Genomic DNA, 26,052 nt, shown 5'->3' with positions numbered 1-26,052 from the left:
TTACTTCTCCTCCTCCTCGCTCAGGTTGGCATTGCCCTGGAGCGTGGATGTCAGCTTGTTTTGCAAGAGGGCTGCCAGTTTCTTGGATGTCTTTTTGAGGAACGCGCTGCCCGGGTGGGCACCATTCACATGCAGGTACAGGTCCTCTTGGGTGGGGCCCGTGTAGCCACAGTCTTCACAGACGTACAGCTTGTCCCGGCGCTGCTTGTAGGCATACTGCTGCTGCACCCCATGAATCTTCTTCAGGTGGGACTCCAAGGAGCAGCGCTGGGTGAAGGCTTTGTGGCAGACGTCACATTTGTAGGGGCGAATGCCTGCAGGGTAAGGGGCAGACACAGCACCAGTTGGTCACAGCCCAGCCAGAGCCTCCCACCTATGAAGCCATTAAAAGTCATCCTGCACCACCCAACGGCAAAAAACCAACACCACGATTCGAAAACGGGCAGAGGAACTGAACAGGCATTTTTCCAAAGACATACAAAGGGCCGACAGACACATGAGAAGATGTTCCCCATCACCAGTCATCAGAAAAATGCAAATCACAACCACGTAGAGAGGAGATCACCTCACACCTGTCAGAATGGCCATTATCAAATAGACAAAAGGTAACAAATGCTGGTGAGGATGTGGAGAAAAGGGGACTCTTGTGCACTGTTGGTGGGAATGTAAATTGGTGCAGCCACTGTGGCAAACAGTATGGAGGTTCCTCGAAAACTTAAAGACAGACCTTCTATACGATCGAGAAATCCCACTGTGAGTATTTATCCAAAGGAAATAAAAACAGGATCTCAGAGAGATATCTCCACAGCCATGTCCACTGTAGCACTGTTCACAATAGCCAAGACATGGAAACAACCTAAGTGTCCACCAACAAATGACTGGATAAAAGAGGTGTGGTATATATCTACAATGGATTATTATTCAGCCAGGAGAAAGAGGAAATCCTACCATTTGCAACAACATGGATGGACCTTGAGGACATTATGTTCAGTGAGATAAGCCAGACAGAGAAAGACGAATAGTGCGTGGTATCACTTATATACAGAAAAGTCAAACTCCCAGAAACAATAGAAAAAGAGTTGCCAGGGGCTGAGGGGTGTGGGAAATAGGGAGAAAAAAAAAAAAAATCATCATGACCAAGGATGAGGAACATGAGGAAAATGATTAAGGCAGGAGACAAAATTGTCCACAGAGCAAACATAATAAAAACGGATGCATACAGCAAAACACCACCACTTGCCTGCCTTAATGTTTGGGTTTCAAAGTGGGCAGAGTAAACCTTGTTTTAATTTTAGTTTGGGTTTCTCTGGAAAAGGAGTTATTTGGGAGGTGCTCTCAGGAGGGGTGACCCCGTGAAAAGTGGGAGGTGACTCCCCACCTGCAGGGGAGGGAAGATGATGACAAGGGGGAGAGGGGTCATCCAGCCGGTCACCACTGTGGGCAACCAGAGTCCAAATGGCCAGGCAAGGTGGGGGACAGAGTAGAACACACACCTCGAGTTACCCTGCCCCTCGGGAGCTGGAGTCTTTTTCCGCCTGCTCCGGCAGCACTGTGGAGAGCGCCCTGGGTGGGACAGGTTCTCTCTCCCCAGCATGTACAGCCTGCCTTGGGGTAGAGTGGTCTCCAGCAAGGACATCCTCAGGCTGGGCTGCAGGTGTGGGCAGCAACGACATGGACGGGTGTGCCCAGAAATGGCAGGGGCCAGAGGACACTGATGGCATCTGCTACACTTAGGAAACTATTTCCAACCTAGCTCTCCTGCTGGCTTTAAAAGTGAGCCACTATTAGTGGGGCCTGCCTTGCAGATGGAGAGGCCACAGGTACCATAGGAGCAGGGAGCTCAGCCAATCAAACCACAGTCATGCCCATGCCCACCGTGGGCACCCGACAGGGTGAGACGGGAACTTAGGTAAGGAGACCTCAGTAGGTGTATCTCAGGCTCTAAAGTGGGGGGGATTCAAGGAAGCATACAGTGTCCCATGAGCACGGAAGCCCGGAGAGGGTGAATGTTGTGCTGGGGGTCCGTGGAGCAGAGTGGGCTGCCAGCTCTCAGACCATCTCAGAGCCCAGAGGCCAGGAAGACCACTGCCCGCAGGAATCCCCAAAGCTTTAGGCTCAAAATTTAAGAGTATGTGAAAACATCAATCAAGATAAATATTTTCAAAATCAAAATATATACAAAAAAATCCATGATGAACAAGTTATCAAAAATTTAAGTAAGGACAGGATCCACCAGGGCTGCATGGAGTCATGTTGGAGCGTGAGGCGAAAGGGAAAATGTGCATCCCCACGTAGATGTTTTTATTTGTTTTTTTAATGGTTATTTTTTTTCCCCAAGAATGTTCGAGTTGCTGAAAAACTAGTGAAAAATTGAAAAACAGGTGTATTAAAATTCACATTCTAAAATGCTTAAATAGTTTATTTATGCAATAATGGGTTTTATCATGATGTTACTATCCTGGCTTTAACGGAAGCAAACTATTATCAAAAGATATTTTCAAAATCTACTTTTCTCGCTTAACAATATTCCTGGGGTACCATATCACACTGATCAGAATGGCCATCATTTAAAAGTCCACAAACAATAAATGCCAGAGAGGGTGTGGAGAAAATGGAAACCTCCTACACTACTGGTGGGAATGTAAGTTGGTGCAGCCACTGTGGAGAACAGTATGGAGGTTCCTCAGGAAACTAAAAATAGAATTACCATGTGATCCAGCAATCCCACTCCTGGGCATATATCCAGACAAAACTATAATTAAAAAACATACATGTACCCCTATGTTCACAGTAGCATTATTCACAATAGCCAAGTCATGGAAGCAGCCTAAGTGTCCATCGACAGATGAATGGGTAAAGAAGATGTGGTGCATATATACAATGGAATATCACTCAGCCATAAAAAAGAATGAAATGATGCCATTTGCAGCAACATGGATGGACACAGAGATTATCATACTAAGTGAAGTAAGCCAGACAGAGAAACAAATATCATATGATATCACTTATATGTGGAATCTAAAATATGACACAAATGAACCTATCCATGAAATAGAAACAGAATCACAGACATAGAGAACAGACTGGTGGTTGCCAAGGGGGAGAGGGTTGGGGGAGGGACGGCGCGGGAGGTTGGGGATAGCTTTTACATATAAGATGGATAAACAACAAGGTCCTACTGTATAGCACAGGGAACTATATTCAATATCCTACGATAAACCATAATGGAAAAGAATATCAAAAAAAAGAATGTATATATATATACTGAATCACTTTGCTGTACAACAGAAATTAACACAACATTGTAGATCAACTATACTTCAATAAATAAATAAATATTCCTGGAGATTTTCCCATATTGGTGCTTACAGCTTGGTTTCATTCCTTTTTAAGAGCACCGTGGCGTTTTGTTGTACAGCTGCACCCAAATCCCATCTTTTAAAAACTGTAGAGATTGAGGAAGCCCTGCTCCAGCCCACACCGTCCCATCACATGATGCTGACTTGAACGACCTGGTACTAAGGTGTAGTCCACCTCACATCACATCACCTAGGAGCTCGTTGGAAGTGCAGAGCCTCGGGCCCCACCCCAGATGTCCTGATCCAAGCAAAAGCAGTGGTTCTCAAATTTGAGCCCGAAACAGAACCACCTAGAGCGCTTGTCAAAACACAGATTCCGGGCCCCCCTGCTGGCGGATCTGGTTCTGGGGTGGGGATGAGAATCTGCATTTCTCACAGGTTCCCAGGTGCTGCTGAGGCTGCTTATGCTGGAGTCACAGGTCTGAAGCAACGCGTGGTGAAGCCTTAGGATGGCACTTGGGGTGTCTGAGGCAGCCAGGCACCCCCAAGTCCTCTCTTCAAGGTTAAACATCCCCAGTTCCACACTGGTGGCGTGTGGAGGGGGGCTGGGAGAGCTATGTCTGTTCATGAAGTTTTTTTCAGTACACAGATGACAAAGGAAGTCAAAATGGAAAGAAATACTCCCCCCACCCTCGTTCAACCACCTGAACAAATCGAGTCGCTTCCACTTTTCTTCCTGTCCACATCCAGAAGCTTCCATCCTTTCCTCTAACGTTCATGTGAAGAGAATTGTGTTAGCTCAATGCTGTGGTGGGGTGTTCCTCCAGCCCGCCCAAGCAGAAAGCAGGCCTGTATTATATTCCACATGTTTCAGAAAAACTGCTAAAAGAAGCTCCTTTATAGTCCTCAGCACTTGGCACATAATAGGTGCTCAGTAAATCATTTTTTATTTTTTATTTTATTATTTTTTTTTTGGCCGCACCACGTGGCTTGTGGGATCTTAGTTCTCTGACCAGGACTCGAACCTGGGCCCTCGGCAGTGGACGCGTGGCGCCTTAACCACTGGACCAGCAGAGAATTCCTAATAGGTGCTCAGTAAATAATTTTTGAATGAATGAATGAATCCTGCTGGCCCAGGGAAAAGAGAGGTCACATCTTGGGGCTAGTTTTCTACAAACGTAGGGGCTGTGAGGTCTCTCCAAAGGAATACACCACGTAGGTTGCATGTCTGGGCCACAAGGGGCTTTGTGTTAACCAGGCCTCTGCGCCCACATGGCAGCTGGTTCCCACCACCTCTGGCTGATCAAGCAGCAACCTGACTTCAGACCCGAAGCTCATCAAGACAGAAATTCACCCAGAGGCCAGCTGCTCCTTTCAAGGGTGACTGGAAACAGCCCTCAACTATTTTAAAACATCCAAACTCAACTGGTGGGGAAACCAGCACACTGACACCAGGCTTTAACCTGGATTCTGGAAGTGGACGCTTCCAATCCTACTCCTGGGGGTCCCCACTCCCAACGGTGACCTGAGAAGGTGATGCGGACGGGGCTGCATGGCTTTGCCTGAGCCCTGCTCCCTGCAGAGGGCATCGGGCCAGGGCCAAGTCCACTCGCACGGTCACGTCTCCTTCCTCTCTTCATTCCGCAGCTCAGCCGAATCCTACGGGCACAGCGCCCAGCGGAGCCTGGATAGCAAGGGCTAGAGGATTTCAGAGCCCTGCGTCGTGCAGATGACGGCTAGGATGAGGATGACTGCGGGGGGTGGAGGGGGGTAGACAGGAGGTCCCCACACCTCTAGTTATGGCAGTTAATCCTGACTTTTGCAAAACTGCCCTCCCCACCCCGCTCTGCAGACACCACATTCATCCCTCGCTCACCGGTGCAGGCAGACATGGTCACCCAGCAGCCGCCTCTTGGTGACTCTTTCTGGGCTGGGGAACAAGTCCCTCCCTCCTGGAGTCATCCTCTCCCCCAAACTCGGGGGGCAGGGGATGAAGGGGGCCAGGGAGGAGCCCCAGATGAGGGGGACAGATACCAAGGCCTCCCTGACATTGGGCCTCGCCTGTCCTGGATGTGGGCGCTCTCGAGCAAAGGCCAATCTTGTCCATACCTGGAGTGGGATCCCGGAACCATCCCTGCACCAGGCATCATTAACCTACTGACACCTGCACAGTAACAGAGTCCAAGGCCACTGGAAACCCAGGCACCACCCATCGGCCACACATTAACTGAGTCCACACCTCAGTTTCCTCACCTGTAAAATGGGGATAATAATTGATACCCCTTGTAAGGCTGCTCTGAGGATTAACCGAGATCTCACAAGCAAAGGATGCAGCACACACTGAATATTCAACGGGATGCAGCTTCAACAGCTTACAATCCAGGACAACAGAACGCAAATACGCTCTATTCAGAAGCTGGCTGGTGGGTATGTGAATATTTAGTAACTGTCTTTAAACTGTATCTATATGTACACCTTTTTGTTCATTATCTATTTCACAATAAAAAAGGATAATTTTTTCCTGTAATAAGTCATAATGGAAAAGAGTATAGAAAAGAATATATATACACATATGTATAACTGAATCACTTTGCTGTACGCCAGAAACTAACACAACATTGTAAATCAACTATACTTCAATTTAAAAAAATAAATAATTTTTTTAAAGGCTAATATTTTAAAATGTCGTTCCTAGGCAGCTGGTGGAGAGAGGAGGGGACAGACTTCCTTCCCCATCCACCCTCCAGACTATTGTGCTGCGGGTCTGTATCACCTCGAGCAGAAAATACTGTGTGTTGGGTTATCACAAAGGGTCTCTTCTTTTCAAATGTTCTATTCCTACTACCAAATCAAGCTTCATGTCACTCATCCCCAAAGAAAAGTCTTTGTCATTGGCGCTCTCTTCTTGCTGTAGCTAAGTCTCCTTTACTGAACTTTATCCAAACATGGACTTCAGCAAGGAGCTCTCTGCAGGTCTCCTTGTGGGAGTGGACATTTAGAGCAAACTCTTCAGGAGGCAATGTGACCACCCCATAAACATCATAATGGGTCTACCCTTTGGCCCACTTCAGGGAAATTATCTACAGAAAGACTCACACAAGTAGGCAAAGGATTTACAAGAATATCTGCGGTAGTGCTGTCTAAAATTAAAAGAGAGAGACAGAGAAAGAGAGGAAGAAAGGAAGGAAAGAAGGAAGGAAGGAAGGGAGGGAGGGAGGGAGGAAAGAAAAAACCATCCCTGAAAATGTAAATAAGTGTCATCATTTGGGGCAAGAGAAAAAAATGACAGTGCCTCCATATTTGAAATTACGTCATAATCTCATATTAAGAAACGCTCTGACAACTATTCAAAAGAGTGAGGTATGTCTACCTGTGCAGATGGGAAACAATCTCTAAGATAGATAGTACACGAGAAAAGCAATGTGTGTTAAAAACTTCTGGGGAAAAAAAATTAAATGGTGGCTTGCTTTCAGGAGTGGAACTAGGGCTTGGCGTGGAGAGGAGGCTTCTTTTTTTCTTTCTTTCATTGTTCCCTTTCAATATTATTTTTGGTAGCTAAAAAGTCAGTCAAAATAAAAGAGGGGAGAGTTTGGTGAGTGAAGGAGGCCACCCTACAAGGCAGCATTCAGCTCCCTCAGGGTGGAGGTAACTCTATTCTTTTCCCCCACCCGCCCTGCTCCAAACTTCTCCCAGCCTGCATTTTTCCCAATCCAATCAACCCTTCCCCGTAGGCTCCAAACAGACACCATTGTTTCCTCTTCTTCAATCAAGATGGGATTTGTTTGCCTTCTCCTTCTCAATGTGGCCCAGATGGAAGATAAGGCCCGAGGGCCCCACTAAGGGGGGCAGGGCAGACCCTGCGCTCCGGCCAGAGCCCCCTCCCCACTGCCCGGACCTCGGATCTGAATTCCTCAGCCTCCCTCCGTGGAACTCAGAAGCTTCCGCAGGAATGGCAGGCGCACCTCGAACCAACTCCTTTACTATAGTCAGGGTCGTAAAGTTATCACCAACCCAGGTTAATGCCTCCCTGGAGCCCTCACAAACCGAGCGGGGGACCCTGCACATGTGTGTGCCCTTTTCGACTGGTTACAGCAGCGCAGGCTTTCTCCTCTGCAGTCTGTGTATTGACTGAAGTCTTTTACAAAATAAGTAGTCACTTTACATACGAGAAAAATGAAATGCATTCAATGCAAGCTGTACTTGTCTGATGAGCCTGGCACATCTGGTCACAGTGGCGAACAACGCCCAGACCACACCTGACACCTCAGTAAACGTTCAACACGCCCCCAGGTGCCACTGGCGCTGGGGTCCCTGGGCAGCGAGGGGGGAGACACTCAGTGCTGAGTTTGGCACCTGCTGGTTGTTTGACTCTAAATGACAGATTTCCCCCACCCACACCCTGCCCCCAGCAAACTCTCTCCCTCCCTGGATGGCCAGCTGGCTCAACCTAAAACACTTGAACAAATCCAAAAGAATATTCTCTAAAACCAGGCCCATGACATTTTTCACGGGCTATGAACTGAATATACATTCCTGTCTTGAAAGTGCATCCCTCCCACCCCCCCATCTCTATTTTGTCCTCAGGTGGGTCAACAGCCATAATGTCACACATTGGCTTCAGTGACCCTGTCAACTCCACTTAAATAGAGCAATTCCCTCTATTATGTGTGCAGTGGACCCTCTTGGTCCCCCATCAGGACCCTCTTTTCTGGGCCAGCTGTCACCTATGTTGGCAGCTAACAGTTCCTGGATGTCCCCTTCTCCAAGGAACGGGCACTGGGCAAGTGACCTGCCCACCCAGGGGAAAGGCAGCCTCTGACTCATATGGGCGCAGAAATGTCCCCCACTTGCCTGGGGACAGGACAGGCCTGTAGCACCAGTCACACCCCAGAGCCCTGGTGGGATCAAGCTGGGGCCACATCCCCGCTACCCTGTCCTGCTCTCCCCTCCCTCACAGGTTTCTCCCAAGTGCTCTCTCTCAATAAATCGGTTTATAAGAATCACCGTCTCAGAATCTGCTTCTAGGGAACCCAACCTACGTCAGTTTGGACTGAAAACAGCCACTCGTTTGCAGACGTATTTTCACAAAATGTTAACCGAGTTTCTTCAGTTCCAGTTTCTCTCTTCCAATCTGGACTCGGATGTCATTTGGCTGCTCCCCTCCCCCATCTCACACACACACACACACACACCTCTGATCTACTCTTTCCTTGGTGAAGTCATATCCAAAAAAGAAGTCTTAATCTTTTCTTTCATCTGCTTGGATATTAAGGTAAGACATTTCCAGGCTCTGGTTTCCCTGGACCTTTTCCAAGAAGTTTCCTCGTGTTCTGAGTCTTTCCTTAGAGGCCCCGCTCTCTCAGGAGGAGACGTGGGGGAGGGGATTAATCCCGATCCCCGGTCTCCGGTCCCACTGTCTTTGCCCACCTCATCAACACTGTCGCTGCAGTTCTCAAAAGAAGGGTCCTGGGATCCCAGGTTAAGTCTTCCAATTAGTCATGGTCTGGCCCAACCGGACTGGGAGCAACCATAACCTTCACTCATCTGCCTACTGTATTTGTGAGAACGCTGTCCACATCTTTGCTTCTGGTCCAAACACAACATTTACTTGTAATTGTCAAGAGCCAAAATCCAACATTCTCGTCTCCATCAAAGGCAAAACCGAATTCCCAGAATTCTGGGTGAGATCTTTTGGAGCCAGTGAGGTGGTACACATGAACTACAAAAAGGTCTGAGAAGCCCAGATTTTTGCTCTTTTTACTGATTATCCTTTTTGCACAGAGCTCAGAGCTTGCAGGGCAGGCCTCTTGCGCCAGGAGGCCAGGCCTGTCCCTCCAGCTGCCGCAGAGGGGCATCCCCAGAGCTGGGGCCCCTTTCTTCTGTTTGCCACCAGCTAGTTTGTCAGCAAGGCCTTGACTCCTCTTTCTGGTCATTATTACCTGGAGGCACATCTCCATCAGAAAATAAACCAGGGAATTTGTCCCACCCTCCCCTTCCTCCCGTGTCCACATGTCCATTCTCTACATCTGCATCTCTATTCCTGCCCTGCAAATAGGTTCATCTGTACCATTTTTCTAGATTCCACATATCTGCATTAATATATGATATTTGTTTATCTCTTTCTGGCTCACTTCACTCTGTATGACAGACGCTAGGTCCATCCACATCTCTACAGTTGGGAGATTAGAATTGACTTATATACACTACCAATGCGTAAAATAGATAGCTAGTGGGAACCTGCTATAATGCACAGGGAGCTCAGCTCGGTGCCCTGTGACGACCTGGATGGGTGGGATGGGGGATGGTGGGAGGGAGGTCCAAGAGGGAGGGGATATAGGTATACATAGAGCTGATTCACTTCATTGTACAGCAGAAACTAACACAACACTGTAAAGCAATTATACTCCAAAGAAAACAACAAAACCAAAACGAAACAGGGAATTCCCTGACTGTCCAATGGTTAGGGCTCCGCACTTCCACTGCAGGGGGCACGGGTTCGATCCCTTGTCGGGGAACTAAGATCCCATGTGCCTCGAGGCACGGCCAATTAAATAAATTAAATAAACCAGAGGGAAAATAGGTTCAAGACGTTTCCATAATGCTATTTGTTGGTCACTTTAAGAGTCAAAATTATAATAAAAAAACTTTAAATCATTATCTGTAGATTCAATGACCTTAGAGCTATCCAACAGAGATTAAAATGCAAGCCATTTTGTAATTTTAAAATGTCCAGTGGGCTTCCCTGGTGGCGCAGTGGTTGAGAATCTGCCTGCCAATGCAGGGGACACGGGTTCGAGCCCTGGTCTGGGAAGATCCCACATGCCGCGGAGCAACTAGGCCCGTGAGCCACAATTACTGAGCCTGCGCGTCTGGAGCCTGTGCTCCACAAGAGAGGCCGCGATAGTGAGAGGCCCGCGCACCGCGATGAAGAGTGGCCCCCGCTCGCCGCAACTAGAGAAAGCCCACGCACAGAAACGAAGACCCAACACAGCCAAAAATAAATAAATAAATAAATAAATTTAAAATGCCACATATCCAACTTTAAAAATAAATAAATAAATAAATAAAGCCCAGGCTGGAGGGTGCAGTTTGTGCCAGGCCCGAGTTCCTCTCTATCTCGCTTCTCGCAGAGCAAGCTGGCTTCTAGAAACTGAACTGGGGCGGCTGGCAAGGCCCAGCCTCGGGAAGGACGCTGAGTGAGCACAGTACTGAGGGGACGGGGACAGAGAAGGGGCCTGTGGAAAGCGGGCGACCTGGACTCAGGAAGACCAGCTGTCCCCAGCTCCTCACCTGTGAACTGCGGGTAACAAGGGCTCCGGGGCTCCTCGGGGCTGTTGGACACAACAGGATAAAGCCGAGGGCCTGGCCTGCAGAAAAGCCACCATTCTGAGCTCGCTACCACCTGAGGAAGCTGTGTGGGCCTCTGCAGGCTCTCCCGTCTCTGCCAACACCCACCCCCCCCGCCCCGGCCGCTAAGGCTTGTTCTCCCTGGCAGACACTGCTACCCCCCCCACCGAACCCCTCAGCCTCCCAGGAGGCCAGTGGCTTCCTGCCGCTCCTGCCCAATGATGCTCCCCCGAGGCGTGAGGCCTGCAAGGGGCTTCGGGGAGGAGCTGCCTAGGAGCAGAGGGTCCCAGGATGGACCCCCAACAGCAAGGATGGGAGCTGATGGATAAATACCCCACTTCCCACCCCTGGAGCAATTCTGGGGTGCATTGTGTGCATTCAGAGGGCCCCCAGCGGGCTTGAGCCCCAGTTGCCCCCAGTGGTAACCCACTCAGTAAGTAACTAGCTCTCACTGACTCTCCTTCCCTCTGTCTCCTCTCCTCATCCCCTCACTGTGCCCCCGGGACCATCTCCCAAATAAACGGCTTCACCCAAATCCTCGTTGTCAGGGTCTGCTTCTGGGGGAACCCAAACTAAGACATTCCCCGTCTGCAATGCCCTTCCCGCCCCGTCCAACTGTGAAAATCTTGCTCACTCTTCAAGGCTCAGCCAAAAGGACACCTCCTCCGAGAAGCCTCCCTGCTGCCCCTGCCAGCAACAATGCACCTTCCAGGCCTCCCCACCAGCATTCGCCACTTTTTCTTCTGGCACACCTGCTGGTTTCCTTGGGTTACAGTCAGGGGTTTGGATTCTTTCTCCCTATGTTGGCTGAGCTCTCCACAAGTACAGAGGTGAGTCTTCGGGCCTGTCATACCGCAGGGTCCCAGGAAAACTCTGCCAACTATTTCAACATTTACCACCACTAATAGCTCATATTTACTAAGTGCTTACAATTTGTGAAGCACTTTATATGCCATTATTGCCCTGAAACCTCGCAGCCATCACCTAGGGGATAGGTAATAAAACCACGCCCATTTTAGAGATGGACACGCTAAGGCAAAAAGATAAGTAATTTTGACAAGGTTGCAGAATCAGCTAGCTCAGAGTCAGAGTTCTTAACCACTGTGTGACCAACTCAGTGCAAACTCTTGCAAACTCTTCCCTGAGAGCAGTCAGTCCCTAATATTTCTACTAATGGAGAATTAACTCAGTCACAGATGAGGCAGCTCCATGTTTACTCCAACTGAAGGTACCAACAGCCCACAATGCTCCCCAAGCCCCCTTCACTCTGTGGGGGAGTGACCACAGAGCCCACCAGGTGAGGAGTTGCAGAAGAAATAGGCCATGCCCTCAAGGACATCCTCAGATAGAGAGGAAAAGCTGAGAAACTCTCCAGGACAACCAACAACAAATGACGGCGTGAGTGGTCCCCAATTTCCTCCAGCTCCTTGGGCCAGTTGCCTGTAAGCCCAGCTTTGCAGCCACTTGATGGGTCCATTGATAGCCAGGGGTCCCCCCGTCACCCACAGGACCCCCACCCTTCACAGGACCCTCTACTACCCACAGGACCCTCCACCACCTACAGGACCCTTCACCCTCTATAGGACCCTCCCTAATCACACAGGACCACCATCACCCGCCACTCCCTAAGCATTCTCCCTGCCCCAACCCAGGTGTCAGCCTGGCCGCACAGAGGTCAAACTTTTATAGAAGTCAGGCTACTGGTGCCTCTTGGAGGGAAGATGACAGTGACCAGAGGGGCAGGAGGGAGGGGGCAGTGTCTTATGGGGGCTGGAAATACTCCAGCCAGTTATATGCTTGTGTTCGCTTTGTAAAAAGTCCTACATTCTCAAACTATCCACTTATGATTTGTGTGCTTTTCTGGATGTATGTTACATTTAAATGAAAATTTCACTTTAGAAAAGTTTTTTTTAAAGGAAAAAGAAAAACCTTTTAGTATGCCAGTCAACTCTCTAGGGTGGAGGACACCCTTCTGAGGCCAGGGAGGAAGCTCATGGCCAGTACTCTGAGAACAAAAAAGTGTGATAAGGGCTTAAAGGAAATCTGCATACAGAGGATCTGAGAAGGGCCCTGTGTGGCGGCTGGGGACCTGAGAGGCCCCCTGGGAGAGAGGAGTGGACATTTTCCCACCCCACCCCCAAAATGCTTACGGAAACCCTAAACCCTGAAAGGGCTTGATGGGATCAGCGAGACTATAATTAGTAAATTCTATGAGGTTGTAGGGAGAGTGCGTGGCACCAGGGCAAGACTGAATAGTTAGGATGGGATGGATTTAGATGAGATGAAATGGGTGGGATGAAAAGATGGAGTGGGATGGGGTGGGAGGGGCTGGGACAGGATGGGGATTTGAAGATGAGACCCAGACTGTGAGGGGCTTTTCTTCATGGAGCCCATCAAGACGGGGAGTTTGGATTCTGTCCTGCCCAGAGCTGGAGAAGGTTTTCTTTAGCAAGGAAATGGCATCTTAGAATTCTCCTCCAGGGATCGCTCTGGCACAGGTGTGGCCCTCGAGGACCAGCCTGGAGGCCAGATGTCTCCTAGACAAAACTACCGAGGCTACAAACAGCCAGAGGGGGCGGGAGGGCGGCCAACGGGCACCCCAGGGCTGTCCGTGTAAGGGAGCTGGCGAGGACCCAGACCCGCGCTGAGCAAAGCTCAGGGTGGGGGCGACACTTGCCCACCCGCCCCCGCAGGAGGCTCGGGCAGCGCTAAGTCAGCTGCGTGTTCTCTTTCTGAGCTCTCAGGAGGAAGCAACGTGATGCTATTTTGAGACAGACTCACTTCCCGAGAAAGGAGCACAAAATACCAGCAGAGGGACCACGGGGACCACGTTCCAGCCCTCAGCCCGGCCCGAGGGCTGCACCGAGCGGGCATCACAGCTCCCAGGACACTTCCGGCCAGTGATGCGCCGCCCATCTCACCGGGGCGAGAACAGGCTGAGAGCGGCTCGCGGGCCCCAGGGGACACCAATGGCAGGTGGCAGAGCCGGGCGGCCCGGCCCCAAAAACCCCGCCCCGCGATTCTTCCGGAAACATAGCTCTGCCCCAGGCTCCCGACTGGACTGGGTTCCTTGCGGGGAAAGACCAGGGGCTCTTGGCCGCGCCCCTCCCTCACCTGTGTGCGTGCGCACGTGCCTCTTGAGGTCGAAGGTGTCGTTGAAGCCCTTGCCGCAGAAGCTGCACAGGTGCCTCTTCACCTGGCTGTGGCACTTGAGGTGCCGGTTGAGCATGCGCTGCAGGCGGAAGGCCTTGCCGCACAGGTCGCAGGTGTGAATCGCCGCATCGCCGCCGCAGGTGCCTGTGGTGAACTGGGACAGAGAGAGAGAGGGGTGAGGACCCGCGCGGGGCGGCGTGCCCACCGCCCGGTGCGTCTAGGCTGGACCTGACTCGGGCTCCCGCGCGCCTCTAAAAACTCCCAGCAGGTTTTGGCTTTGGGGAAGGTGGAACAAGGCAGCTGCCCGCCCACCCATGCTCCCCTTGGTCCTCGGGACAGACCTCTGATTACCAGCTGGGCACCCCGCCCCCAGCTACGCGCCTACATTTCCCAGCCTCACAGCAAGTCCTGCGGGTGGGACCACCTGGCTGGTGGGATACACTCTCTGAGGGGAAGGATGGTGCCCTGTCCCCTGATTTACTCCTTCCTGCTCGGGAGAGCTCCAACAGCCACCTCGGACCCAAGGCGGAAGCCAGTGCTGAGGACGGAAGAGCAGAAAGGAAAGAGGAGTCTAGGTCTGATAACATCACGGAGCCCCCAAAGACAGCCACAGTCAATTCCTTCCCCCCGGCCAGCATCCACCAAGCGACTGTCTCCCCTCCCCCTGGATCTGGGCAGGGCCTGTGTCAGTTCCAGATCCTAAGAAACGGTGCAGCTTTTCGGTATCCTCCCTCTTGGAAGCCAGCAGCCATGAGGAAGCCTGAGCCCACCATGCTGTGGGGAAGCCCAAGCAGCCATGCAGAGGAACAATAAGGTGCCAGGTATGAATAAAGACTCACTGGACCTTCCAGCCCAGCCAGGGCTGCCACCAGCTGAGTGAACAAACCTGGCCCAGAGGAAAACTGCCTAGCCCAGCCGTGCCCCAGTTCCTGACCCAGAATCATGAACAAATAAGATGGTCATCTTGGGAAGTGACTTGGTCAGGATCCCACAGCTTCGTTATCAGAAAAACTATAACCAAATCCCAGGTTCCGGACTGGCTGGTTCATTCTCTCAACCATGTTTGCTGCCTCAAAGGAAGAAAACAGAATCTCTAACTGTGTGATGAAAAACACCAGATCTGATATATTCATTAAAGGTTTCCTAGTTATCAGATCCTTTAGAAGATGGATCCAATCGTTCTGCCAAAATTCTATTCATAAAAGGACCTAAAAAACTTAATTTTCAGACAAACGTTATTAGCAAGAAGAGTTGGTCTTTTCCTGGCTTAACACCTTCCTTGTCTCAAACACCCTCCTTTCATCCACCAGGGTACTGTCTTCTGCCAAGCCTCAGCTCACCTGTTCCCTCCCTGATGAGCTTCTCCAGCCACTGCAGACCCTGCCCAAACTGGTCCCTGTACCCCTAAGACCAGCGCCTCTCAAACCTCAGTGCACACACGAATTCTCTGGGGGTCTTGTTAAAATGCGGGTTCTCTCTTGCACTGTTGGTGGGAATGTAAATTGATACAGCCACTATGGAGAACAGTATGGAGGTTCCTTAAAAAAACTAAAAATAGAATTACCATATGACCCAGCAATCCCACTACTGGGCATATACCCAGAGAAAACCATAATTCAAAAAGATACATGCACCCCAATGTTCATTGCAGCACTGTTTACAATAGACAGGTCATGGAAGCAACCTAAATGCCCGTCGACAGACGAATGGATAAAGAAGATGTGGTACATATATACAATGGAATATTACTCAGCCATAAAAAGGAATGAAATTGGGTCATTTGTAGAGATGTGGATGGACCTAGAGACTGTCACAGAGTGAAGTAAGTCAGAAAGAGAAAAACAAATATCGTATATTAACGCATATATGTGGAACCTAGAAAAATGGTACAGATGAACTGGTTTTCAGGGCAGAAATAGAGACACAGATTTAGAGAACAAACATATGGACACCAAGGGGGGAAAGTGGCGGGGGTGGGGGTGGTGGGATGAATTAGGAGATTGGGATTGACATGTGTACACTGATGTGTATAAAATGCATGACTAATAAGAACCTGCTGTATAAAAAATAAATAAAATAAAATTCAAAATAAATAAATAAATAAAATTAAAAAAAAAAAAAGTGCGGGTTCTGATTCAGGAGGTCTGGTGGAGTCTGGATGCTGCATTTCTAGACAGCTCCCAGGAGATGCCACCGTGCAGTCCATAGACCACACTTGAGATGTGAGGGACTGGCCCTCACACGGTTCAGGACTTTATTCCAACTCATTCCAGAGGCTTCCATCAGGCACAAACGTTTCCTCAACTGAACACCTTATGGAAGCCAGCAAGCATTTGCGCAGGCTCCTGGCCCCCATGCCCCGAGCGCAGATGAAGGCCGTGCACGGTCAGAAAGTGTTGGTGGGCAATGGCTCACAGGTGGCAGGAGGCGAAGACCCCAGAACAGGACTTTCCAGTCAGCCCCCTCCACCAGTTCATTCTCACTGCTCCATCTTAGTCTCAGCCGACACTGATGTGTGCCTGATCCGAGACAGGGCCTGTGCTCAGAGCACCAGGATGGCTTGTCCCCAGGAAGCTGCCAGTCTAGTCGGAGAGCAGACCGGGCAACAGGCCACTGCCATCGGGGAAGCCCCGGGTGCAAGGGGCGGCTGGGAGGGGAGCCTAGCCCGGACAGTGGGCGCACGGTAAAGTGTACCCAGAGAGGTGAGCTCCTCAGCCAGGCCACGGTGAAGAAGAAGATGGGGGAAGGGCAAGGAATATGCCAGAGAGGGCGCTGGGAAAAGGGGGACTGTGTGTGGTCCAGCCTGGCCAGCCTGAGCCCTGGAGAGTAGCTGATGAACAGAGATGAGGGAGCAGAGGAGCAGAGAAGCAGAGAAGGGCAGGGCCCCCCTGAGGGCTCTACCTCGGGGGCCCCAACGACTGTTAGAGGGCGGGGGGGGGGGGCACATTGGAAGATACAGGAGGACAACCGCAGGGCTCATACCCCACCTCTGCCCCCCAAAGGGGTGGGGCCTGGCAGGGCCTGAGGGAGACCCAGCTGTGCCCAAGGCTTTCCTATCACAGGACAGGTCATGGTCTCCTCCTAACCCGCAGTCCCCATTCTGGTCACTGCCTCCCTTGAAGGGATGTGAAAAGACTAAATATGGCCCATGTCTTGGCAAACAAAATACCGTGAGCTTCTCAAGGCCAAGTCTACACAGGATAAAGGTCATTTGAGAGGTAGTGCGGCTAATAAAATAGAACAGAGGCACATGACCCTGGTAATTCTGATGAAAAACGTGAAGAAAGCTAGAACTGTCTTGTGAAAGCCTTGCACCATGTGCCCAAGGACTCGCCAACTATGGTTCCAACCTGAACCCTTGTTTACTTTAATCCTTTTGGTAATCTCCTATTTTTAAAATGCTCTGCATGTAACATGGATACCTCTTATTACAGTCCAGGATGGAAATCTCAAATCACTGGCATTATTTGGTTTGAAAAGAATAAAAATGTTGAGGGCAGAGCGGATGGAGATCAGTGACCATTTAAGGGAGTGCAGGACCAGTGGATCATCTGACTGAGAGAGATACAGAAAGCTTTTTAACACAGGGGAGAAACACGGAATGAGGCGAGGGGACTGGAGAGGGAGGGCACCCCATCCTCAGGGGAAATTCCCTCTGGTTTTCTCAGAGCAAAAATAAAAGATCTCCAACTGCCTCAGCAAAGGCAGTGCTCCCATTTCTCCACTTTTCACAACATGGACAACTGAGTCAACAGAAAATGCTCATGTAGAGAATTCCCATAAGGTGCACCCTCCAGCCCATGAAGGGTTGTTTGCCAACTATAAATGTATTTCTGACCAATCCAGACTCCAGACATTTATGAATTATATCCAGGCGTCTGAAGAGAGCCTTTTCAAAAGAAGATGGAGGGTTAATTAAACAGCAAAAAGATCATGGCTGATGAAGCCAGCTTCTCCCAGACTTGTTCACTTTTCAGAGGAAGGAAAAATTCCTTCGTTAGAAAGGTGAGAGTCCTTATTATTCAGCCATAAAAAAAGAATGAAATCATGCCATTTGCAGCAACATGGATGGACCCAGAAATGATCATACTAACTGAAGTAAGTAGGACAGGGAAAAACAAATACTATATATCACTTATATGTGGAATCTAAAAAATAATACAAATGAACTTATTTACAAAACAGAAACAGACTCACAGACAAAGAAAACAAACATAGCTACCAAAGGGGAAAGAATGGGGGGGGAGGGATAAATTAGGAGTATGGGATTAATAGATACCACTATATATAAAATAAACAACAAAGATTTACTGTATAGCACAGGGAATTATATTCAATATCTTATAGTAACCTATAAAGGAAAAGAATCGGAAAATATATATACACATATATACATATATGTATACAGACAAATGTATAACTGAATCACTTTGTTGTACACCTGAAACTAACACAATATTGTAAATCAACTATACATCAATTTTTTTTTTTAAAAAGGAGAAATTCCTAAGAATTCCGCAGAAAAATATTTGGAGGATAAATTCCTAAACATGAAATTTATCCCAGAGTGTACTTCACATGTGCCTTGAAATTTGGTCTGTGATAGCAAAAAGCTGGAAACTACCTATATGCCCATCAATAGGGACTTGTTAAAAAAAGATGGTGTAACCGTATAACAAAGTAGCTAGAAAAGGACAAGAGTACCGACTGCCAGTCACATGAGTGAGCCCTCCTGGATGTGCAGCCCAGTCAAGCCCCCAGGAGACTCCAACCCCACTGCCATCTGACTGCACCCACAAGAGAAACCCCAGGCAAGACCCACCCAGCTGAGCCCAGTCAATCCACAGAACTAGAAGACATCATAATAAAGTATTATAAGCTGCTAAATTTGGGGTTGTTTGTGAAGCAGCAATAGAACACTGGAACGGTGATAGATGTATCACATTCTCTCTAGAACACCAGAGCTGCCACATTTCTGAGTGTTCTCTCCCAGGATGGGCAGCATGATACAGAAGACACCCCTGATTCCTGAAATGATGCCCTATGTGCCGGAGGACTGGCAATCTCTCCTCGGGTCACCTGTCTGCTCACTGGGCCATCTTTATTATGTTTACACAGGCTTACACCTACCACTCTACTTCCTAAAAGTCCAAAATAGGGTTAACCAAACTACCTTGTTACTCTACTCTGCAAGGGGTAGACCAAAACTAGTTACATCTTTGTCACCTGGTCACAAAATGAGTGGGGTGGAGAGACAAGAAATGCTGAAGATCAAATAAAAACCTAGACCTGGATGGCTGTGTGATGTCATTTAATATCCCTGGGCCACACTTTCCCACATATAAAAATAATAAAATGGGATTAGATGAGCTCTTTTCCTAAGTTCAAATCCTGCTCTACCACCTACAGTCTGGGAAGTAGGCAAGTTACTCAACCTCTCTAAGCCGTAATTTCATCACCCATAAAATGTGGACAATAATGATCCTTGCCTCTTGGGACTGTTAAGGAATTAAATAAGAAAAGCTATTTTAAAAAGACTGGTTGCTAGGGACTTCCCTGGCAGTCCAGTGGTTAGGACTCCGCGCTTCCACTGCAGGGGGCATGGGTCCGATCCCTGGTCAGGGAACTAAGATTCTTGCATGCCGTGAGGTACAGCCAAAAAAGAAAAAAAAAAAGACTGGTCGCGCCAGTAAATGCTAACTCTTAGAGTTAGACAAGCTCCAGAGTCCTGTGATCCTAAATAAAAGGTAATTGGTCAAAACCCATTGTTTCTCCATTTGTCTTTTGAATTTTTCTCTCACTGATGGAAGAAAAAGGGAACTAACCTTCAGTGTGGGTCACCAGCCCCTAGTCCTTCATCTGCGACTCTGAAATCCAAATAGCTCTGAAAACCAACATTCGCCCCTATCTCCCTTGGCAACAAAAGTGGAAGCTACCCATTTGGTGTCAATATTCATGTTTTGATATGGAAAGTATTAATGTGTTCAATTACAGTATACTGCTCCAGACACTGTTATCTTCAGAAAAAGCTTAATAGTCTCACCCTTAATCCAAAATTAACTCTCCAAAAGGCTTATTACTGAAGTAAGGAAGCTACCACAAGGATGGGAGGTGACATCAGTCTGGAGATTAATTAACTAACTGGAGATTAATTCAGGGCAAGAAAGATGAAGAGAGATAGCAGTTCCCAACCCTGCAGCTTGGCGCTTTCTTATTTGCTGTCCTGTTTTCTGCAGGATCTCGGCTTTCATTTTAAAAAACAAAGTTCCCCTCTAGCTCTTCTAAAAAACAGGCCTGTGCAGCAGAAACAAACCCATCATTGTATCAGAGCTGCTGAAGACTTCAGGAGCATCCAGGGAGGTAGGGACCTGGGCTGGCCCTCTGACCAACTTCAAAAGCTGGCTAAGGTCACTTACCTGTCAACTTCTAAAAGAAAAAAAAAAAAAAAAAATCCTTTATTTTCTGTGGATGCTTCCACCAGACAAGTTCCTTAAATTAATGGTCCTGTTTCCTGTGGGAGGCTACCGTGAGTGCAGGCTACCTTCCAGTGGCCGCGCAGATGAGATTTCCAGTGACACATCTGCTTATGCCTGAGCGCTCAAAACATGCTAAGCGTATTTCCCCAGTTCCTTTAGGATAAAAATTCCCCTCCTGCTCCTATGTACCACTTCCTTAAGCTTCACAACTCCACTATATGGCAGAATGCAGAACCTTCCCAAATGCAGAGATGCTGAAGGGAACATATCCTAATCATCCAGAAGAAACAGATTCAAATAGCTGAAACCTGCCTGTGGCCACAGGACTTGTAGGTGCCCACACTGAGATTTTGATGGGGCTTGTTGTCTGCAAAACGTGTGCCTGCACTTCCCCGGGACAGGCCCATGGGTCTGGGCATGACATGTGGGAGAGGCAGGGATGAGTCCTGTGGTTTGTCTCACGTCATGGTGAGAAACTGCTTCAATTCCTTCATGTCAGGCTGTCAGTGCTAATGGCTAAGGCGTCAAAGGTACCTTCCACGATGCAGTACAACAACGCTAAAGAATAAGGAGCCTTGGGTTGGGCTTTGCCACTAGTACCTCCGAGGAACTCAACAAAACCTCTCTGGCTTTACCTTTCTCCCCACAAAAATGAGGAGATTGGACCACATAAGGGTCCCTGAAGTAGATCCTGTGGGTGGACAGGCTCAGCCTCTATTCCTGCTCCTCTGGTGGGCCCTCCTGTACAGCAGAGGCTACAAAGCTAGGCACTATATTTCCCAGAATCCCTGGCATCTGTGGTCTTTAGATGTGACTTGGGTACCACCAGTTACATGCACCATCAGGAGATTTGACTTCGGGCCTGAGTTAATTGAGCCGAGGCAGGTATGTGGCAATTGTTTCACACCCTGCATTAGCAGAAGCATCGTGATGCACGACAGCAGCCAAAGAGGCCGCGGCTGCAGTTCCCTAGGTAGCCCAGGTCTGTAGTGTGGCTCTGGGAGTCACTCCTGGGAGCTCAGTCTGGTCTCTCTTTAGCCCATTTAGTACCCTATAATTAACCACTGTCTGCTTAAGCAAGCTACAGTGGATTCTGTTTCTGCAACAAATCCATTCAGACCCTTCCAACCACAAAACCCAACTTCACCTATATTCCAGTTAAAAGCTGGTTGCAGTTAACACTTACATTGTTCTCCTATTCCTCCTTTTTCCCCCTTTAAATTAAGCTTTTTCAAGCATCCATTCCAAGCATTTTTCCCTTTTTGTCTTGCTTCCTATTTTCCCCCAGATGCTATTGACTCCTTCCCTGCCTGTATTCCTCTTCTATGTTGACTTATGTCCTCCTATGAGTCAGGCATTACTGCACCGGGTGCTGAAATTACAAGCTCAGCAGGAATGCTCCCTGCCTTTGGTGGGTCTAGAGTCAAGAAGAAAAGTCTGGTCAGCCAAGGAGATGGTCAGTGAATTACAAGACTGGTGGGGGGAATTGGGGCATCCAATTCTGTCTTGGGAGACTGAAGTCAACAGGCAGGGAGTTAGGGATGGTGCTTATGTTCCCTTCCAAATATCAAATGGGTGGGTTTTAAAAAATACTTAAATCCAGCCAATCCAGTTGCTAAATCCCTTGTCCCTGCTGTAGGTAACAAAGTATTGGACATTAACAAAACTTGCTATGAATCACTATCGGCTAACTCCCCACTGGGCAGTTTATACACACGCAATATTGCTCAGCGTGTTGCCCCCATTGTCTCATGTAATCTGCCCAATGCTTTGGAGAGGCCGATTCTCTTATTTCTCTATTTTACAGATCAGAGAACTGAGGCTCAGAACAGATAACGTATCCCCAACCAGAGCCGGTGAGATGGACCCAAATGAGGTTTTCCTTCTCAAAAACCTTCCAGAGCCCCTCCTCTGCCCCCACGGGAGCACCCACACTTCTCGGCTTGGCCCCTTTACCATCGCAGCCTGTCCTGGCTACATGTCCAGCTCCTCACCTCAACTCTCCCTGACCCCAGGCCCATTTCCCATCCTCCCTCCAGCTCTGAGTCCTGTCCTTACTCAAGATCTGGGCTCAGCCCATACTACCCTAAAGCGTACCTCCCCCTTCTCCCACAGCCCTCAAATCCACACCAAGAAACCTTCCTCTGCTCAGAATGTACTGCATCTTTGCTTGTGCTTCTAGTTGAGCATTCACTTTCCTGTAATAGGGTTAATAATTAATTTAGTATTTGTGTCTCTCCACCAACCCAAATAATTCTAGCTAGAGTTATTGGACACCTACCATGTTTCACGCTTGAATCATTTATCCTCACAACTCTATGAGGTTTCATTACTTGTTTCATTACTATCCCCATTTTACAGGCGAGGAAACTGAGGCCCAGAGGAACTAAACTAGAGCCTAGAGCCCTAACCATTACTGTCAGAAGATTCTGGAACACCAGTGTGGCAGCATCTTTATCTCCTGGCTGCCTTGTGCACAGCAGGCACTATATACTGTTGGATGGGATGTAGCTTCTCTCTGCCCTTCTCTGGTCCTAAGAACCAACTGTCCAGTGAGTGTCTTCAAGTCACTGAAAAAAATGCATCATGCTTGAGTGGCTTCCCCCTCTTATGGTTAGGAAACTAATTCTTAGACAGTTCAGCATACTTTGCATAGAACTCTACAGTTACACAACGTGCTAAGTCACGGGCAATTGGACCAGTCATTTGAAAATGGCCAATACCACAGCTGATAATTCTGTAGGCTTGGAGCATCTTAACCCCAGGAGGTCTTATGGAAGCAGAGAGGGAGAGGGAACCTGAACTTCGTCCTCAGTAAACAAACAAAAACTCCTCTGGAAACCTTGTTAAGGGTTGAGGAGCAAACTCTATGCCCTACCCCCCACCCCTGGGGTCAGCACCAAAACAAGGATCCTGGGAAGAAGATTGGTTTATTCATTCCCTTAATCCAGGGCCCCAGTGGAGCTGTTTGCCTGGGGTGGCAGAGATCTCCTAAAATGGTGGTTAAGGGACTGGATATTTTTCCTGTGCCACCTTGTCTCCAGGGAAATCTGGGCAGTTGGGGGACAGAGGGGTAAACTAGCTATAGACCACCCGAAAACAACGTTGCAAATTGGCCTTCCGGCCGGGTGATAAACATGCAAGTGGGATACTTTGCAGAATTTCCTGGAGGGCAGAGCTACAGGCCTCAGGCAAATTGTCCCTCCCAGTTAACCCCATCAGGCCCAGAAAAGCCTCCCATCAGCTGGCTTTGAACCTCGGCGGCGCACTTAACACTAAGCAGGATGCCCACACCCAGTCCGAAGCATCCTTTAAAGGTGTCTTTTTTAAGGATTCCAAGCTCAAGCCTCTAGCCTCAATTCATAACCAAATGCACGCCAGCCCACCACGGAGCCAAGCCCCTGGAGCCAGGAATATGCACAGGGGAGGGAAAACCTCTCCCAGGAAAAGTAACGGAGGAGGCTTTCGCAATCCACAGCGAACCCTAGGGCTTCCGCCCCATCCCGCTGCCTGGGCAGGGGGGCTTCGGGACCACCCTGGAGCGCCCAAGAATTAACACCTACACCAAGGGCCTGAAGCCCGAAAAGGCTCACACTAAGGCCCACCTGGCTAGGAACTGGGGTCATGTGATTCCTAAAACACCACTCCCAGGCTCCCGCCGTCCGTGAGTCAGTGGAATGGGACGGCTTAATCTTAGAGGTAGCGGATACCTTTGAGCAGGCAATCATGGAAGTTCCACACAGGAAAGCGCAGATGGGCGTCCGGATAAGCTGTGGCCTACAATTCCAGGAGGCTGGGTGGGGGTGGGGGCTGAAGCGCGAAAATAGAGGGAAACAAACACTCCAACCCACTGGGGGCGGGGCAATGGGCCAATTTTCAGTTGAATCCGTTTATCCGTGAACATAATTCAAGAAGATTTGACAAACACAAGTTTAAAGTGCCCGGCACAGACCTCGTGTCTAACGGGCACTTCATAATTGGCACTGGGAATAGTTGTGATTGTGAAAGACCCACTGTGTGCCAAGCTGCCACCACTGCCTCCAGAACTCGAGGAAGGGGGCGAAACTCAGAATTCACAAAGCTCTAAGAACTGCACCTCAGAGGAGGGGAGCCCGGGGCCTGGGGTCCCTTCTTTCCCACCCCGGGAACTCCGACGGCCAGGGTTTTCTTCAGGCCCTGCGCACAGAATGGGCTGCTGGGGGGAGGAAGCTGTGCCTGAGCCTTTAGGCAGCTCCGGAGGCCACGCGGGCGGCCTGTGCCCGTGCGGGAAGCCAGTCTCCGGGGCGCAGCAGCGCGGGCGACCGGCGACCTGGCAGGCGGGAGGACGCGGGGAGGCGCCCTGGCCGCGACCCAGGGGCAGGTGCAGGAGCTGCGCTGCGGGCGCGCTGGGTGCTCGGGTGCCGGGGCGTGCGGGCGGGCGCGACAGGGAGAGGCGCCGGCCCCGGGAGCCCGACGCCAGGGCGTGGTGCTGGTGGCGGCGGGGGCAGAGTCGACATCGTACCTTGATTTTCGACCTGGCGACCGGGCGCTGCTTCGCCGCCAGGTGTCCACCGGGGACCTCGCCATCGCCGGGCTCGGGGGCGCGCGGGGACGAGCTGCTCTCCGCGCCTCCGGGCTCCCCCGCGCTGTTGCTGCCGCCGCCGCTGCTGCTGCCGCCGTCGCTGCGGCAGTCCTCGGGGGGGTCGTGGAGCAGACGGCCCAGGCCCACTGCGGGGGAGGGCCGCGCCCCGACACACAGACACGCGGCGTCAGGCCCGGGCGCCCGCGGCAGTTTGACCTGCGGGCGGTGCCGCCGCCGCCCCGCCCCGGACCTGGGCACCTCGCCAAGTGGGCAACGCCGCGGGGGTGGGCGAGAGAGCCCCGGACTCGGCCTCCCGAGCGAGCTCAGGGTTCTGGGAGCCGCTCCTCAATCCCAGTTCCAGCGCCCACGAGGAACAGAGGGCCCAGCGCGGCTGGGGACCCGCGCGCCAAATTTCCTCTCCTTGGGATGGGGGCGGGGGTCCTGACCTCGACCCACCCAGCCCCGGAGAGGCTGACCCATCCCTTTGCAACCCCACGAGGACGTGGGACTGAGGGTTGTCCCTACTGGCCCCTAGCCCCCCTCCCGGGCCACCCCGGCCCGCGCTGCAGCCAACGGTCCCGCCGCCGGGCAATTAGAGGCGCCCACTAGGGGGAAGGGGGCGCAGGGCGTCCCAGGTTCCCAGCCTCTCACTCTCGGTCCTCCCGCGCCTCAGTGACTTCCTCCTCCCCCTGAAAGAGGGACATGGGGGAGGGGGAGAGTCCAGCCCCGGGCGTTGAGCAGAGGGGACCCGGCCACCCTTGCCCGCACCCCAGGAACCCGGCGCCCAGGCCCGGCCCCGGCGCGGCGCTCACCTGGGATGTAGGTGTCTGCCCTCTCCTCGTCCGGGAGCTCATCCCAGCTGCGCACCGAGACCCCCGGGCTCCTCCTCTTCACCAGGAAGACTTTGGGCATCGTGGGGCCCCCTCCCCGGACTGCGGCCCCCTCGTCCCGGCTGCTCCCCTCTAGGGGCGGCGGCGGCTCGGTCCCCGGTTCCCCGCGGCCAGAGCCCACCTTCCCGCCCGGCCGGCCCTCTCCCTCCGCCCCCCGCCGCGGCGCGGCCCGGCCTCTCCCCCGCACGCCCGGCGACTCCCAGCCTCCCGGCTCGGCGACACCTATGCCTTAAATCGCGGGTGAGACCACGCCGAGGAAAAAGTTTCATAAGGTGGAATAGAAAAGGCACCAGGAAACTTGGGAGTGAGCATGCGCCCTGCAACAT

General features: G+C 50.6%; 1 protein-coding gene across 1 annotated transcript; it reads right to left on the bottom strand.

The window, feature by feature from the left end:
• Positions 1-26,052, bottom strand: OVOL2 (ovo like zinc finger 2). The gene is given in 5 exon segments (XM_068524511.1): positions 1-314; positions 13,761-13,953; positions 24,777-24,982; positions 25,649-25,778; positions 25,780-26,052. Coding segments are annotated over 5 exon segments (1,116 nt in total).

The sequence above is a fragment of the Eschrichtius robustus genome, chromosome 16, assembly GCF_028021215.1.
Source record: "Eschrichtius robustus isolate mEscRob2 chromosome 16, mEscRob2.pri, whole genome shotgun sequence".
Taxonomy (NCBI): Eukaryota; Metazoa; Chordata; class Mammalia; order Artiodactyla; family Eschrichtiidae; genus Eschrichtius; species Eschrichtius robustus.
The sequence above is the reverse complement of the archived record's forward strand: the minus strand, read 5'-3'. Positions and strand labels throughout refer to the sequence as shown.